The sequence below is a fragment of the Python bivittatus genome, unplaced genomic scaffold, assembly GCF_059951505.1.
Source record: "Python bivittatus isolate LINGU-HERP-01145 unplaced genomic scaffold, Pbiv_v1 ctg000960_np1212, whole genome shotgun sequence".
Lineage (NCBI taxonomy): Eukaryota > Metazoa > Chordata > Lepidosauria > Squamata > Pythonidae > Python > Python bivittatus.
Window position 1 is genome coordinate 2,883,726 of NW_028277124.1, and position 18,489 is coordinate 2,902,214.

Genomic DNA, 18,489 nt, shown 5'->3' on the forward strand with positions numbered 1-18,489 from the left:
TGCATCCCATTCTCAAAAGGTCTCTAAAGTAGTTCCGATGCATCAAAACCTGTGCCTTGCTTCGCGGGTGATCTCAAAGCAAAGTGATGTATACATCATCTCAACTGCCTGATTCTTTGCTTCATATTTTTATTTTGATCTTCTGTCACGGAATTCATAACAACAATCATGTTATTACTTAGGACACTGAAATATGTGGACTACTATCAATTACATACTGTCAATATCAAATGCAATCTTGACTGGAGTTGCAATATTCTCTTCATTTTAACCTAAAGAGTGGATTTTTTTTTTTTTTTTTGTAGTCAAGGCTGCAGTTTATTATATTTGTATTTGCTTCCAAGGGCAGCATTTGTCACTTTTGGATATTTTGGGTCCAAAATTTTTAGTCCCTTTTTGGTATTTTTCCAGGGGGAGGGGGAGTTGGTTTCAGTGGGAAATAAATAAAATGGCCATTATAATAATGTAAAAATTTATCTGAATGTATACAAAAGCAATCTAATGTACACAAGGAACTTTAGCCAAGGTCTTTAATTCTGCTTGCTTCTTGATATCTAATGTTTTGACCATCAGATTGCTCATACCAGGGATGTCCAGCTTTACAGATTTTATGTTCAGGCCCTATATTATCAGTATTTGATTTTGCAAAAAGACAGATTAGATAAACTGTCAGAAAAACCCTTAAAAGTACAGAATTTATTATGATTCAATTTCTACCATTTCATTTATTCATTCACTTAAAAAATCTTGATTTTACATACAATGTGTTAAAAATACAATATGCTTATGTATAGTTTGAAGAAAAAAATTAATGGGGTAGTGATAATTAAGACAGGCTAAACTTTCAGAAGTGGATTGGGATTAAAAATCATGTTATTTTAATGAACAGGGTCAACGAATTTGTTGCATAACAACCTATTTCAATATTTATGCTTAGAAACTAAAGAAAGAAACCGTTTGTTTAAACATACAAAAGATGACAATGACAGAATGTGAGAAACATGTAATTTCTCACAAGTAAAATAAATCCTAGAGGAATTTGTTAAATTTGAATATTCTAATTGATTTTTTATATTACAGAAAATATATCTGATCATTTTCTCCATGCAAACTAATAGATATGTGTTAAAAAGTTAGGTTCCCATTACAAATGATAATATAGCCAAAGTGCTGTATTAAAACCAAAGTTAATTCAGGCAACAAACAGAAAATCATAAAGATACAATCATGTTAAAATATATCAAGAATCTTCATTCTGAGGCACCAACATTGTCTAATATATATGGGTGTCTATCTTTAAAACTATTCATGTACTATTTACATTGTAGCATCTAATGCTATCATACAAGTTCTTATGATTTCTGAGCCAAATCAAAGCCTTCTGGATCGCTCAGAAAGACTCTACTCACAGCTTGGACTATGAGACAAGAGATGTCAAAGGCTACTCTTAAATCCCTGTGAAAAGGAAATTTGCTTGAAACTGACCTATTAGCTCAAATAAAAAGGTGTGGCTTTCTGATTAAGCAACAAAATTTTACTCCTAAGAATTTAATTCACCTCTTCCTTTTTTAATTCTTCCATCGCCAACATTTTCTTTTACAGTTATTAATCGTAAGCATTTTCTGCTGGATAAAGAATTGACTGGCAGGGCATTACTGTATTTAATATTCAGAGAGATCTCCCATTTACAAACTTGCACCTTCAAAATATATCCACATAAAATGTATATAATGAATGAATCCACACCTACATGCATATATATTCTGATTGTTTCCACCCATGCTACTAGGTCCAAGACAAAGGGCATGCTCCGAGTCCCATCTATCACAGAATATCATCTGGTGGGACCTAAGAAGTTGGCTTTTTCTGTTGCAGCATCTGCCCTCTGGAACACTATACCTCCCCCACCCCTGAAATCTGGCATTTCATAAAGTCTTACAAACATGGGGGGTTCGGAGGTTAATGAGGCCCATGAAATGCATGTTATTTGTAGTGACTGTTGTCCTCACTGCCACTAATTAAACATATTGTTAGTAATAATTATTGGTTGTTTTTATTGTGTTTTAATTCTATGTTAGCTACCCAAAATTGTTGTGAGATGGGCAGCCATATACATTGATTGATTACATAAATAAATAATAAACATATTGTGTCCCAGATGTTCAGCTTAAGAGGCACAACTTGATCACTTTTTATCAATTTAATTTAAAAAGCATATAATGGATCACCTTATATTTCAAGTAGAAATTCACATCACAGCTAATTTGATAAGAACATCACTTTACTACTGGTAGATGGGCTTCTACAGATTAACACCTTTTATTGCTAATCCAAAGTAATTTAAAAAACAAGTAGTTAAATTTGTGGTGTTAGCATGTAGCTATTAGCTAAAACTATCAGATACCACTGGAGATACTGAAAAAATCTGAATGGATATTTTTTGCTATACTCTTATTAATGAAAACTATCAAAACAAAATAATTATATTTGTGATCATGAGCTTGAAGTTATCATGCTGTAAATGAGAATTTAAGGGAAAAAAGTACAATCTGAAAATATTTTTAAAGCATTAGTTAGAGTATAAGGAGCTTGTGTTCCAACAGATTTGGTAACATCTTAAGTATTGCAAAGAATACTAATTTGCTGTCCTGCTTGTCTTGAATTATGAGAAAAAATCCCTTGCAATAGTAGAGATAACCATGAATGCGCAAGCCATAGCTGAGAAACAATTTGTTGTCCTGAAGGCTTTCTGTCCTGGTACCCTTTTTTAGAAAGTTAAAATTAAAACTGGAATGTTTAATTTCAAGACTGCAAAAATGAGTGAAGATAGATGATTGTCATTGTATACCCTATTGTTCTCTCAAGGTCACAATGTTATCCTCTCTTATAAAGCCAGACTTTGAATTACAAGAGTTCAAAAGGAATTTGTGACGGTATGCATATGTTTTGATTAAAATCAAGGGGACCCAGAAGGCTTGTGGATTTCATTGTTGCACCCTACAATCCTAACTCTTTGGCAAACAGCTCAACCAGTTTTTCTTCAAACAGCAGGTCTTTGCCAATCAAACAAAATTCACACATTAATCCTCTGAACAATAGGGGTTCCTCCACAGTCAAGCACCAGAAACTGTTGCTGGCAGCTTTCAGCATAGCAAAAAGGAAGAAAAACTCTCTTGCCATGACATGGAAATAAAATTCCCACATTTAGTTAGGATTCTGTTTAATAACAGAGACACTGTTTATGGGCTTCTTGCCATCTGGCTGGCTCCTACTGGGGAAAAATGCATTCTTATCACATCAGCAGAGCTGTTCTTAGATATCATAATCACTACTCGATTCTAGCTAAGACACCAGCAGATGCTAAGTAGTAGCTGTTGAGATTAATTCTTGTTTACTCTTTAGTAAACAAAACACTATCTGCTCTTTAACCTTAAGTTCATAAGCCACAGAGCCCAAAATTGAAAGTTTATTTATGAGTCTACCAGGTTTTCAGTGAGATCAGGAGTGGTGGTACCTAATAAACAGATATTTTATATTCTTTCATGGATTATCTATAAATACTAGCAGAAACAATTCAAATAATTATGGACTAACTTTGATGGTAACTATGTCCCTAGAACACATACCAAACAAATAATATGAAAGAACATTACAGATGGACTGCATTGCAAACAGAATGATTACATGCAAATTTTACCAAGACTCATTGGATAGTTTTTGAGGGGACAGATGGATTTCTGGGCAAAAGAAATAGCAGTTAAAGTTGAACAACCCAAAATATTTCCTCACAAATTATTAACTGTACTGGAAAAAGAAAGACATGATTACAGGTACACATGAAAACTGAACTAGCCACAGCAAAAACCTGTAAGTATTTTTAGTGCATTTAAAAAAAGAATACATGTAAGGACACATATTTTCTCACATCTGAACTGACATGAGACAGGATTTGAAAACTAAGAAACTGGGACTGGGCTAAAACTAAGGATTAAATGTGATTCTGGCCATATTAACCTTATGCTAAGGTTAATATGTGAGATGGGTGGTGACAAATTTGAAATATAAATAAATAAATGCTAGTTTAAATAAAGAACACAGCACTTTCATTATTTTTTCATATGTGGAATTCACATTTTAAAGAAACTCAACAGATTCTTTGGAAACTGTGTGTGTGTGTGTTACTATTTATGGAAAATGGGTGCCAGTTTTCATTTGGGTAATTATTTTACTAGTTAATGAACCACCAGAGAACACAGAAATCACCCAGTGCTTTACATTTTGATAGGTGGGCTTAACGTGAAATCTTCATAAGGCAACCCATATTTCTAAATAAAGATACCAGAGGTCTTCAATATCATTTTAGAATTTATCCTCCTCCCTAAGAGAAAAAGAATAATTTTTTGGGCTCTAGCAAACCTAAAATAAGTTGATGAGAAAATAAAAATAAAGTTGCCTGCAAGTCAAGCTGAACTCCTGCGATTTCAGAGTCATATGCATTTAGTTATCTTGGCAACAATATGGAAGTGATTTGTCATTGCCTTTTGTACTTTATTTTTGGAATTAAAAAATATGTTGTCCAATGTATTTTAATTTTAACAAGTGAGATTACCTACTCAGGATCTCCATAATTAACATAATTGCAAGAAGTACCTTATTCCAGCTGGCCCAGCATTTTGCTCAAGAATCTTAACAAACGGCAGGTGTTAGGCTTTCCACCACACCTTATCTCTGTCCCATTTTATTGTAGATGTTTCACAAGTCAACTTTGCTTTAATAGCATGTTAAATATAAACAAACATATAAAGGAACTAAAATTAAGGATTTGGTTTAATAAACAGCAGTATAACAATTTTCCAATGAAATTAATGGGAGTTAAGGAAATATAATTTGTGCATTTTCAAGCTTATATTAAGTACACTTCTGGTCTGGCGAGCATTCATCAGTTACAAACCATAGATGAGAAATATGCTATTTGGATCTCGATCATAGGACTATGAAATGATGTGATTCAACAAAAAGTTTTTTTTCCTAAAAGATGAGTAAAAATCTACAGAGCCTAAGTTAAATTTGAACTACCTGAAATATTTTCATTCCATAAATACTAGATCTATACCTAAATTAGCAGATGAACCACCTAATCTGAAAATTACTCATAGCTATTTTCCCCATGTCTTTGCTTTTTCCTCTCCCTGAAGAGCAGTATCCACCTTTCCCCCCCCCCCTTATCTCCTTTCTATACTCTCTCTCATGCGCAGTAATATTTTTATTACATGGAAACAGCTGGGTGAGCAAGCAGAAAAGATGGATGCAAGGGAAACAGTTTTGCAGCTGGTCAACCCCATGAGATGATTTGTTTCCTGGGTTCAAGGAAAAAGAAACAAATTGAAATAGGATAAGCTACAAAAACCAGTTAGAAAAATTCTATGCTGTGCTGTAAATCTTTATGAAATCAGGAGAATTCTAGGAATGTTTTTTTCTTGCAAGATGTTATATATAATAAAGGTGGGATAAAAATAATAACTCAAGTCAACAATCATACCCAATAGTCCTGCCTCCTATTTTCCCCACAACAACAACCCTGTGAGATGGGTTGGGCTGAGAGAGAGTGACTGGCCCAAAGTTACCCAGGGCGGGACTAGAACTCACAGTCTCCTGGTTTCTAAGCCAGCACCTTAACGACCACACCAAACTGGCTCTCTTAAAACTCTTATATGCCCAAAAATCTAATTTTTGTTCCTAACTAGGAAAAACATTTTTATACTGAAAAAGCAACAGGAATTGAGAAGAGGAGAATTTGCTAGTCAGAAAAGCAACATATTACTACATTTAGTTTACTTTTAACCATAAAAGCATATAACTTAAGAATAAATGTTTCTAAATAGTTACATGAAGTAAACATTCCTAGGAAGTTTAGTTTTATATTAACATGTTTTAGTGTTATTATCAACTAATTCATAATTATTCAGAAATTACATGAAATTGAAATGGGAAAATGAATTTACTTTATGCTTTCCTTGTTTTGTTATTTGATATTCTGAGAATCCTTATAACACAAACTAATACTTTAAGAACAGGATCTTTAAAACATGCAAAAATATATACACAAATAACTAGGGCTTCCTAAATCTACCATTTTATTGAATAGTGCTTATACAAAGATCAGAAGGTGAGATTCCCTACAGCCCTCAAACAATTCCTCACCTCTCAAATGCAGAGTTTAGGGGGCAAAAAATCTCTTTCACGTGCATAGTTTTTTCTTAAAAACTACACCAAGATTCATAAATCATAATGTCATTTGTCTGATTTTTGGATCTGGTTCAATGTGTTGTGTGAACCCAAACATGGGGATTGGTTAACGGCTTAGAATGACCTGTAAAGCCAGCTAATTGTTTATTCAGCAAGACATGATTAAGCAAAAATTTAAATAACTATATCTGGGTCCAACATAACTATAAATCCTACTTTAATGCTAGCTGGACATGAAAGGTGAGGAAGCAAACTGATCTAAACCTTTGCATGGTTTGCTCAGGTAGCATCAAAACATAGCTTAGTTTCAGGAGTACACTGGATTTGTCAATTACAGTTTAATCATGAACAGTTTTAGCTATCTTAATAAATACTTAAGGAAACTGAAAGATAATTAAGCTAGTGCATTTCTTCATATTAAACAACATGAATGAGCACATCTGTCCCCCAAACTGAAAACTATGTGGATTCAAAACAGAATGTGTATATATATATATATATATATATATATATATATATATATATTTGTAGAAGATGCCTGTGTCAACTTCCTAGCAATGTTCAAAAAATGCATCTTCTGCAAGGGAAGCCAAAAGGTGGAAGTGAGTTGAACAGGAGCTTCTTCACTGCTTCTCAGCATTAAACTGAAAGCATGGGGGAAAAAAAACTATAGTACAGTATCAATTATAAGGAGGTTTGTGTAGCCTTTTTACAATGTGGCCACTTCTAGTTTCTCTTTGGGACACAACACCTGGTATCAATGCAAATAGCTACTATCACTTCTAGAGCACATAACACAAGTATTGTATAGACAATCCCCCCCATCATCACGCTCCTGCACCACAGAATATTGCCAGAATATTGGTGCCATTATTATAAAATAAGGTAACTGGACCAGCTTTATCAGTAGCAGCATTCTATGGTGATGCCACCTACATGAAATGTATCTTCTCTTGCATTCTCTGTACATGCTCTGAGCATCCTGTACTACTGTTATTGTTAAAATAACATTACAGGAGAACCCAAGTTAGACCAAAATTTGTTTAATCCACTATAGCAAATATTTCCAAAATCACATTTCACTATTCTGTTCAATAGCTAGATACTGCATTTAACTTTCAGCCAAATAAAAAACCCCAGAGAAGTTCTGATGCAAGGTACTCAATCAAATGTGAGGTATATATCCTACTTCACATTCCTGTCCTTGGAATTACAATGTGGCCGAGGGTAAACAGATAAACACAAAATGGTGTAAAATAATATATTAGGACATCTAAACTAAGGCTTCTTTGCATTCAAATGTCTTAATTGTTTTAAAATGTGAAGCCTGTGTATAATTTAGCTACACTGAAAATCACTGTACTTCAAAGTAATCTTGGTTAGCCATTGGTTTTGGCTAATCTTGGGTTTCAGCAAACCTCAACCATGTCAGTTGCCACAATAACTGCCCTCTGGTGAATATGACAAGCCCAACTTTCTCATTTTTGGCTTCAGAGATAAGGAGATTGAAATTGTATTTACCCTCAGGAGGATTTTAAAGCATAACAATTAAGGATGGTTCTCTTATTCCCTCAAATAGGGCAATTTCTTTGTAAGGGTGGTAGGGCAATGACCTTAAAGCAGAATCAAATCTTTCTCCCTGTTATAAAAAAACCCTAAATCCTATGTATCAGACAGCTTCTGTTCAAAGTCAGTCTTCTCTTTTTCTGACTTCTACTGCACATAATGGCTGGGTATACCTGAAAAGATGGGGCTGTTTTGAGTACATATCAAGAAGTACCTCTCTGCAATTTTCTATATCTGGGATTGACTGCTTTTCCTAGAGCCAATCAGGATCTGTGTATTTGTTTCTCGAAAATGCAGCCACAACCAATTGGTCTACTTGGAATTGATGTTTTTGTTCTTCTCATGCTTGCTAGATCCAAAAAACAGTAACATCAAGAAGTTAAGTCTACTTCTTTTGTGAGTTGAAGTCACATGGGTATAGGAATTGAGATGGGTACAGAAAAACCATGCACGCCCGAAAAGGGCACGAAGCAATGGAAACCCCGCCTCCTGCGCTTGCCAGGTGGGCTCTGCCCTAGGAAGGAGGCTCTGGCAAACCACTTCCGAACAATTGCCTTGAAAACTGCAAGGACTCGTCCAAGCAGTCACTGCAGAGTCGGTAACGACTGAGCGCAGATTAAAAACAAAAACAAAAAAAACAGTGCCCTGGGAGCTTCTAACTTAAAAAATGTATTAACAAATTGGAACACTGGGGACAGATAAATAATTTTAGTGTCTGAATTTCCTGCAGGTCTGATTTTTATTTTTCCTTAATACTATCATTTATATCTGTAATTAACTATTCTTAAAACAACAATCTGAAGTAGGAACAATTTTATGGGATCCTGACACTCAAGATCTTGCAATTCCTTGATTAGCTTGCCTTCAACTGAACAATGGACTACAAGTAGTGCTAATAAGCATGGGTTCAAAGGAGTGGTTTGGAAGGATCCATCTCTTACACTTTGTGTCAGGATTCTGAAGTGCCACAAGAAAACAACAGTTAGCCATGTTGGCCTGGGAAAAAGAAACTCCCAAAAAGAAAAAAGGGACATGGAGAGAGGGAGCCCAAAACAGCAACAACAAATACTGTATAGCTCTGGCATTTTAGAACACCTTCTGAAGTTACTCTACTTATTTTAATAATCTGGCTCCATCTACTATGGCCTTCAGCTTCCTTTGTTAGGAGATCAAACAACTAATACCTGTCTCTTCCCACTTTTAGCAGCTGCCCTTCCTCCCCTACACTAACCTCAAGGGACGCTTGCATACAACGGCCCCAATGCACAGCTACAGCTAGCATGAAGAATACTACGACCTGTGTTAGTGCTTACGAGGCTAACAATGAGCACCGTTTCTTTATAACAGGAAGCAGCTATGTACAATATTCCAATTTCTCGCTCTAAACATACACTTACCTCTGTAATAGAGCCGAGAGATTTTGTGTAACTGCTGCTTCGCGGGGGCGCGCGCACACGCACATACTTGTTTGGAGAACTAGGGAGGGGGAGGCACCATTACGCATTTGGGGCGGTGGAGTGGATTTCCTTTGCCTTCTTCCTCACGTTGGCCTGCTCGCGTGTGTACACAGATACACACACATACCCACATACACACCCACCTTTGCTTTCTGGAGGGCGCTGAAGTGCAGCTGGTGCACGAAGGGACTCCGCATTGGTGGAGGGGGCGGCCCGCGTCCTTCTCCCCTGCCTTCATCTCCGCCGTCGTTGCCTCTGCGCGGGGTGCAGCATCCCCGGCCCTTCAGCCGCATTGTGCGAAGCGAAGGAAGGGGGAAAATCGAGGGGCGAGAGGAAAGAAAGAAAATGGGCGCAGTGGCTTTAAAAAAAAAAAGGAGGGGGTAAAGGGGAAGAAAATGTATTTCCTATGAAGGAAAAAGAAGGAACGAGGAAGAGTAGATTTCGGTGTTGCAGGGAATAATTTAGGCCAACCCGAGCAGCCGTCAACAGCGTAGTTAGTGGAGGAGGCGATCTGGTCAGCGCCCCACCGCCGACTCTCCCTGAACCGGCAGGGAGTGAAGGAGGATGCGCGACTCTGTCAGACGCCGCTACCAGGCTCCGGCTTCAGCCCCGCCCTCAAGCAGGCGCATGCGCGATGGATGCAGTGATGGGGAAGGAAAGCGCGACAGTCGCTTGGCGGTCTTAGGACAAGGGGCGGGAAAAGTAGGAACGAGCGGGAGGGGGTGAGTTCCGTCCGGCGCAAGGGCTGGTGGGCAACCCGCGCGGTCTTCGTTTGGAGAGGAGCGGTTTATTGATAATCGTCTTCCCAAACTCAGGACACCTGCTTCCAACCTCTTCCAAGCAGGTCTTTAAGCAAACGTGGTTAGGAGACCTTCCAATCATTGTTAAGTGAAATCTTTTATTTCATTAGTAATCTTTTCGAAAACAAGCCATGCTCACGTGCATAAGGAAATTGCATTTTCATTTACATTGGTAGAACCAGATGGGACTCCGAATAGGAATGAGAATTCGCATTGGTAGAAAGACATAGCTGCTGTAATGGTTGGTGTGAGCCAGCACTAGTTATTTAGGTCTAAAAAAACTTGAGCTAAGTGTCGTTATATAGAATGTTCTCCTAAGTAAACATGTGCAGGACTGTTGATAAAGTTACTACAGATGTTTTGTTTTTGAATTAGGTACCACTGTACAACATCTTTTATATAATATGCAATTGTATTAGATCATGAATAGTAGTGGGAATAAGAGGTATTGCTTAACTCAGAGTTTTCTAAATGAATCATTCAGAGACAAGCATAGAAGAGCAAGACGCATATTGGTTGCTTCTCAGCAGTAGTGAGCACGAAATATTCATTAGTGCATGGTGTTCAGTAGCAATATTCATTGATTTCAAAAGTGAATGTATCCAATTATTTCTGTTTTATATAATAAAAAGAGATTGTTGTCCAGTCCACAATTTATCTGCATGTGGATACTAGTCCTCAGATTGCCAGTTCCTGCCTTTACATCGAGTACAACTATTAAATTACATTATTACACTTATATATAATAATTATTAATTATATAAAAATGAAAATACTATCTGAAGGACTTCTGTCCTCATCTTCCTTTTTGACCTTAGATTATCAAAAGTGATTGAGAATTGAATTGTTCCTTGAAATAAGAAAAAGATGATAACTGTTTCAAATGAACTGTTTTGCAGAGCTAGATCTCTCAGGAAAGTTTTAGAGTGAAGGTGGGTTCAGAGGCAGAGACAACTTTGTTTATATATCTGAATTCTACCCTGTCTTTTTACTCCAACAGACACAACTCTTACTTCAACTATGAGTTTCTATTCTGTTACAATTCACTGACCAACTACAATTAAAGACAAGTATATAAATGCTAGAGTAAACTCTGAGTGTAACCTGCTGAGGTCAGCTGCAATATTTCATAATCTGCTTTTATAAGCCATATTGTAATTTTTGCAGCTTGTTTCTCGAGGCATCACTATGGTTGGTGCCAGTTTGCAAATTGTTGACAATGATCATTGCTGTTGGTTTTCTGAGCAGCCATATGTCTGACACAGGACTGCTTAGTAATAGGTTAACTGCATGCTACTGGGTGTTGATCTTTGTGACAAGATGAAACAACTTTGCTTAATATCTTGAGAGTTTTTAGACTGGCTTTAGTGTTGTAGAGAATTACAGAGGTGACTTTGGAAAAGGATTGCAATGGTTAGCAAAACATTAGCAAAACATTTAATCCCAGGACAGGAACAGAACATTAGAAATAAACTTAACTAGATCTGCCTTAACTATCTTTGATATAAGAGGGAAGGGGGGAAATCGCTGTTAGGCTTTTAAGATTGATACTAGCTTTTCAAGGTAGGCCAGGTCAGGAAACTAACTCCATTAAAAAAAATACTGGAAACCTATTTTTTAAGCTATAGTAACAGAATCTTGAAAGCCTGACAGTGTTTTCCCTCCCTCTTATACCAAAGAAAGTTAAGGCAAAGCCAGTTTAAATTTCTTTCTAATATTCTTTTCTTTTCCTAGGCTTAAATCATGTTTTGCTAACTGTTGCATTCCTTCTCCAAAGTCATGTTTATGATTCTCTACAGATCTATACAAAATGATTTAAATTAAAAGTGGACTGGCAGAGTGTAATTCTTCACCAATTTAGCACATGCAAGAATTTTCTTGTGAACATACTGCTTCAGTTTTGAAGAGTGAGCCTCATATTTGAATTCCCTCCATGTTGGAAAATAAAGCTGTGGACTTCCGGGGAAGAAATGATGAACTGATGACTATGGCGGAATGAAGACTCGGCGAGTAGAGTGGCTCTTCATAATTCCTCTCTGGACAAGGAGAGGACTTGAGATTGCCCACAAGTGCTCCATACAGTTGCTCCTCATAAGGAGACCTCAAGACAGCAGTCTTTGGGGGTTTTAGAGCTCTGGGAGATGAGGGAATAGCCATTATGATGAAACCACAGTTGGTGCCTTCAAAAGGACAGTGGGTTCGGATATTCCTTTTTTAATCACTTTTGGAAATTGCTTGTTAACTGCTTTTTAGCTATTAGGAACCTTTGGATTGATAAGTCTGAAAACACCGGGTGAGTTTCCTTCAATCCTTAGCAAAAGAAGCTTAAATACAAGTTTAAGGACTTTTAAAAGAATTCTTTTGGAATAAACAGCAAAAGGGTGATTAGAACTTTGATTTTGGAAAGTTACAAATGGACTAAGGGTCCAGATGGATTTGAAATAAGATTTTGGAATTAATTTAAGAATCCTTCCCATGGGAAAATGCTTTTGTTTTGACTTCTCTTTAAAAAAATATGATAGGATGAGACTTTGAAGGTTGGACACTAGAGGGAACCAGAAGGAACTAAAGATTACAATTAAAGGAGAACAAATTTGACTCATTAATACAGAATGAAGCAAAATATTTTAACATTCAACATATTGAAGGATATTTTTGAACAATGGACCCAGAAGTTAATTTTAAGAGTATCTGCCTCTATAGATAGATTGTGTTTAAAAGATATGAAAGAGGAAAAAGTTTAACCTGACAAGATTGAGACTGATCTGAAAGTGGATTTAAAAATGACAAGCTACAAGAATGACATGGAAAAAGATGTTACATTGGACATACAGAAGAAACCAGCTGATGTCTTAATAATTTATTTATTTATTCATTTATTTATTTGGCTTGTATGCCGCCCATCTCCCCCATGGGTGACTCTGGGTGGCTCACAATAAAAAAGAAGAAATACAATTCTCTCCAAGATGGCTAAAAACTATAAATAATTTAAAAACATATTAAAAATACCCTAAAAAACCTCCTCTAATTTGGCCCTATAAAAATCTGTAAGATGCTGGGGGGGGGGGAACCCATCATCCCACCAGCCATCTCCACAGGTGCGGGCCCCCCTCTGGCCCCCAGGCCTTCTGGCAAAGCCAGGATTTAATACCTTTCCTGAAGGCCATGAGGGAGGGGGCACACCGGACCTCAGGATGCAGGATGTTCCATAGGGCGGGTGCTGCAGCAGAAAAGGCTCTCTGCTTTTCTGGAAATCGAAATTCCCTGACCAATGGGGTCTGCAACCTGCCCCTTCTGCTGGACCGAGTGGGATGGGCTGAAGTGACCAGGGCGAGGCGGTTCCTCAGATAACCTGGTCCCGTGCCATGAAGGGCTTTAAAGGTGATGACCAACACCTTGAATTGGACCCGGTAACAAACTGGTAACCAATGCAGCTCGTGCAACAACGGTGTTATATGTGCCCTCCTAGGGGCATTAAGAACTGTCCGCACCACCGCATTCTGCACCAGCTGTAGCTTCAGGATACTCTTCAAGGGTAGCCCCATGTAGAGCGCATTACAGTAGTCCAACCCAGAGGTGACCAGGGCATGAATGACCGTGCGGAGGTCCTCCCGATCCAGGAAGGGGCGTAACTGCCGCATGACACGAAGTCGTGCAAAGGCCCTCCTGGCCACGACTGCCACCTGCTCTTTGAGCAGGAGTCATGAGTCCAGGAGAACCCCCAAATTACGCACCAGGTCTGTCTGGGGTAGTGCAACCCCGTCAAGAATTAATTAAAAGGGATATACAAATAACAAACCAAGAGAGTGACCTGGATAATTTTCCTATATTGGATTTACAAAATAGGCTTGTTAAAGCTTTGAAGAATTTTGTGAGAAGGGACAAAGAAAAAATGAAATCAAGTTCTAGGACATTATTTGAAGAAACTAAAGATCAAGATTGTTAAAAGTAAAAGGAAACAATATAAAGTTGGTTTACTTGATCAAGTTTAATAGAGATGTGTTGTTGTCTCTGGTAACCCTTAATGGACTTTTACTGATATCAGGACTGAAATGATGAGGCTTTATGGATTTGTTTATAGATAAGAGATGGGATATGGGAAGAAGAGATCATTTGTTGCATTTTAAGAGAAGGTGATAAGTTACTAAAATTGTTTATACTTGTGATGAAGAGGAAGTCATTTCTTTATATATTCCTTTTCTTTTTCTTTATTAGATTCTTATTTTTTCTTTTCTATTTTTCTCTCTCTCTTTTTATTTTCTGCACTTCTTTTTTTTCTTTTCTTTTTTTAGTTCGTATTAGTATTAGTTTATCTTTGTAATTGTAATTTTACATACACAATATACTATATAGTAATTTTATTAAAAATTACAATTAATTAAAAATACAAAAAATTAAAGCTGCAAAAGTACTAAATTAAGGAGAGGATATATTTATTAGATTTATATCCTGCCTTTATTTTATACAGCTCAAGATAGCATACACCATGCTTCCCTCCTCCTATTTTTCCCATAGCAGCAACAACCCTGGTGGGTTGGGCTGAGAGAGAGTGACTGGCCCAAAATCATTCAGCTGGCTTCCATGCTGCCACCCACTTTTGACATGCTAATTTTTCATGGGCAGGAAAGTGTTTATAGAAGGAAGAATTGATCCTTTCTACCATCATGTGATTTCTCTGCCTATGCAAATCTTTCTAAAATGAAGAGGCCATTACATTTGGGCCCTCTATGTGTAATTTTAAACTGGGAGATTTATTATTTATCAAAGCGCTGTTGTTAGACATACTATGCTACAGTATTACATATACAAAGATCCTATTGTTCAGAGGCTTTAAAAGCAGATTGGTTATCTTGTAGTACTTCTGTTACTACAATATAGTGTAAAGCTTTCCCTTATATCTGATGATGATGAATCTTAATGGAAACTATAGACATAAGAGTTCGTGCATCGGTACATTCAGTTTCTAATTATGGAATTTGTTTTAGTTTGTCAAGAACAGGCAAAGGGAGTAAGCAGCGCCTGATATCTGAGTCATAAGTGGTTTCTTTCCCCAAGATAAACATATCTTTGTAGATACTTGTATTCTTGGATGTACATATCCTACTTCAAGAAAATAAAGTATCACTTATCCTGGAGAACAGTGGATGCTAGAAATCAAAGATGCCGATACTTGATTTCCCATCTAGAAAATCATGATTGTAAAATACAGCTCACTCAGCCTAACTTACCTCACACAGGTAGGGTAGTAAAATGTAAAAGAAGAGCACTATATGATTAAATTGCATGCCACAAGGAATTTCAGCAGATATGGTTTGCATAACATTAGCACTTTTGAAATTCCACCATCTACAGTACATCAGTTTTAAAAGAACCCTGTCTTCCATTCAGCCATTTACTCTTAAGTACAGAAAATTGGGGTATGTCTGAAGAAATGGATGTCATCCATTAATGTTAATATAGTTTTTATTTGTCTCTGTGTGTTTTTAATGTATATAATGTGTATTACTATCAATTTAGATCCAAGAAAATCAAAAGCACTAGGATTGTTAATCATCAGTTAAGCCCCTCCTTGTTTCCTGCTAAAGGTTCTTCCACAAGTGCATTCAGACTTTGTAATTTTACATCTCAACTTTGTTATATGAAATATCAGGAATGCAGTAATTTCACATTGACTATTGAATCTGATTTTACATTACCTAAAATTATTTTTAGTTTCTAACATTCAAGCACATACATAATTAGTAGTAAATTCAACTTTTTCAATGAGATTTAGTTTGGGTTATGGGTTTAGGTTTGCAGTCAAGCAGCTTACTTGACAATGTTTAAGTGAATTAGTCCAGTTGCCAGTGTTTGCATTATACAGTGAACCATAAACTAACCACACTGGCTAGTTGATTCACTGTGCTGGGTTTGCACAACACACTGGGGCACAATCTAGACCATTACATTTTAGTGGAGCAGCTGTGTTAACCCAGATACTGTATAGTAAATATTCCAAGGGGATTGTTGAAACTGCAGCTGTTTTAGGAGAGAATTATAAATTATAGGGCCCGCACTTGTGGAGATGGCTGGTGGGGTGTGGGGTTGTCCCCCCCCCACCCGTCTTACAGGTTTTTTAGGGCCAAATTATAGGAGGTTTTTAGGCAATTTTTAATATGTTTTTTAACTATTTATAGATTATGTCCATGTCTGGAGAGTCCTGTGTTTTTTCTTCTTTTTTATTATTGTGAGCCACCCAGAGTCACCCATTGGGGGAGATGGGCGGCATACAAATTTGAAAATAAATAAATAAATAAATAAATTGCCATAGATCACTTAACCTGATTTTTGAATACCCTTTAACCTATGTTTAAAATATCAGCTATTATTGTTTTTGGGTTGCCTTAATAGGTTCTGCTTTTTATTATGCTGATAAGGAAGATTGTAAAATGAGCCAAAGAGAAAAGCGCATGATTTATTTGACCAGCCTTTTAGTTCTTACTTTGCAAGTGTATATTCCATCTATGGCTATACTGTAAACTGTTCTTAGATCAACAACAACAACAATAAAACAGAACTAAGAACCTGTTAGAATGTTAAAAAGAAGTAAGAAACCAGTATTGCAAGAGGCTCACACCTGTTTTCATTCAGAGTGTGTTTCATAGGTAGATTTTATTCTTTAATTGCAGGTAAATGAGATGTACAAGCACCATTTTGAATATTGTAACAGGTTCCAAAAAAGTTTTCTTTTTCTTTTTAGTATTCTATTCAAATTTATTATGAATATTCTGTTACTAATATTTCTATTGTTAATATTTTAGTTTATTACAAACAATTCCCTGCTTTTATTCCTTTTCTGTCTCTCTGCACCCTCTTCCAACCTTCAGATAAAAATACTGTAGTCATTAGTAAGTCCAATTAGAAAATTAAATAACAAACCATATAATATGTATGTGATGATGACTAGCAACTGTGACAAAAGCTGTTGTGGGAAGCATGATGTCATTAACTATTCTTCCTCCTCTGATTCAGTGACAGATGCCATAAAATGCTACCAGAAGTATGAAATAATAATAATAAAAAATATTTTGGGAAGGATATTAACTAACTAGAGTTCATATATATATATATTAGCTGTTTCATCCCTGTATATAGACAATAAGCCACTGTTACTATTAGCAAAAATGTTTTATTAAATAGGATGAAGTGTTAAAAAGGATAAAAGTACAACCCTGAATATATATGCTATTTTGGGGTTGGGCTTAGGCAACATGCTAAACCCCAAGCCAGGTTTAACAAAATACAGTTTCTATCAGCCCTTTGAAGTAGCCTAGACAGGAAACCAAAACCATGAATATTAACACTAGCTTTATTGTAAGGTTACAGTACAGAATCTCACAAGTCTGAAAGCATTCCCCCCCTCCCTTGTCTTTACTTTCTGGAGAACTGAGATGCTTTTTCCACCCCTTGAGGTCTGAGATGTCTTTTATGTGACCTTTGTGGCTCTTCTTCCTGTCTCCCAAGGTTATTCTCACAGCATTACAGTTTCTGTGTTCATGTAACATAGTATATGCAAGCAATTAAACCATGTTACTGTATAATGTTATGGTCTGGTTCATACAAAACGCTAAGCAAATGACTGGGTTTCCACAACTGAGCAGCAAGTGACACTATCCCTTTTTTTTTTTTTTTGTAATTTGGCTGTTTATAATTCTTTCTATTTTAGTCTTGTCTCATCAGAATTTGGAAACATAGCATCTGGCCTGGATTACAAGTCAAATAAATAATAAATTACGGAAGCAAAGCATCTATTCATGTAACATCTGATTGATTGCGTGATTGATTATGTGCCATCAAGTTGGTGTTGACTCTTAGCAACTACATAGATAGATTTGATCTGATTGATTGTGTGCCATTAAGTTGGTGTTGATGCTTAGTGATCACATGGATAGATTTTTCTCCAGGACAATCTATCCTGAACCTGGTCCTCAGTTCTTCCACTGAAACATCTGTAAGAAATTAATTTGGACATCCCTCTGAGGTTTGAAAAGCATGCTCAGCATTTCAGGAGCTTCCAAGGTATCTAGATTAGAAGAGGCTGTCAAACAGTATTAGAAGACAGTGGATAGAACAACTTATTCCCGATGTAGGCCTTGAAAATGTAGGGAACAAGGGATCTAGTATATTAGGTTGGAATTACTTTGATCCAAAAACCGCTCAGATGTCCAGAAGGTTTAGAGGCAGTCTTGCTGCTTTATTTTTTAAACTTTGGTTAATAATTTTTATAACAGTCTATATTTACTGTGCTAGAATACTTAGAATTTATTTCAAACAAGAGCTAACACAGGCTTTCACTTTTGCCAGTGAAGTCAGTGACATGAACTTCGACAGGATTATTCTCATGCATTTCAATCCTAAACCCACTTGAGGTTCAATCCTCA

The 18,489-nt window shown here is 36.6% G+C and overlaps 1 protein-coding gene and 1 long non-coding RNA gene across 4 annotated transcripts in view; one reads left to right on the forward strand and one right to left on the reverse strand.

The window, feature by feature from the left end:
• The window catches only part of LPCAT1 (lysophosphatidylcholine acyltransferase 1), a 51,886-nt gene extending 42,178 nt beyond the window's left edge, over window positions 1-9,708 (reverse strand). For all 3 annotated transcript variants that reach the window (XM_088131397.1, XM_088131398.1, XM_088131396.1), the window contains exon 1: window positions 9,413-9,708. In XM_088131397.1, coding sequence (XP_087987523.1) covers window positions 9,413-9,562 — 150 coding nt within the window. In that variant the 5' untranslated portion in view covers window positions 9,563-9,708. The remainder of the gene's footprint in view (window positions 1-9,412) is intronic.
• Window positions 9,709-10,018: 310 nt separating this feature from the next.
• The window catches only part of LOC148213612 (uncharacterized), a 57,620-nt gene continuing 49,149 nt past the window's right edge, over window positions 10,019-18,489 (forward strand). The window contains exon 1 of the long non-coding RNA XR_015794236.1: window positions 10,019-10,152. This is a non-coding gene — a long non-coding RNA (uncharacterized LOC148213612). The remainder of the gene's footprint in view (window positions 10,153-18,489) is intronic.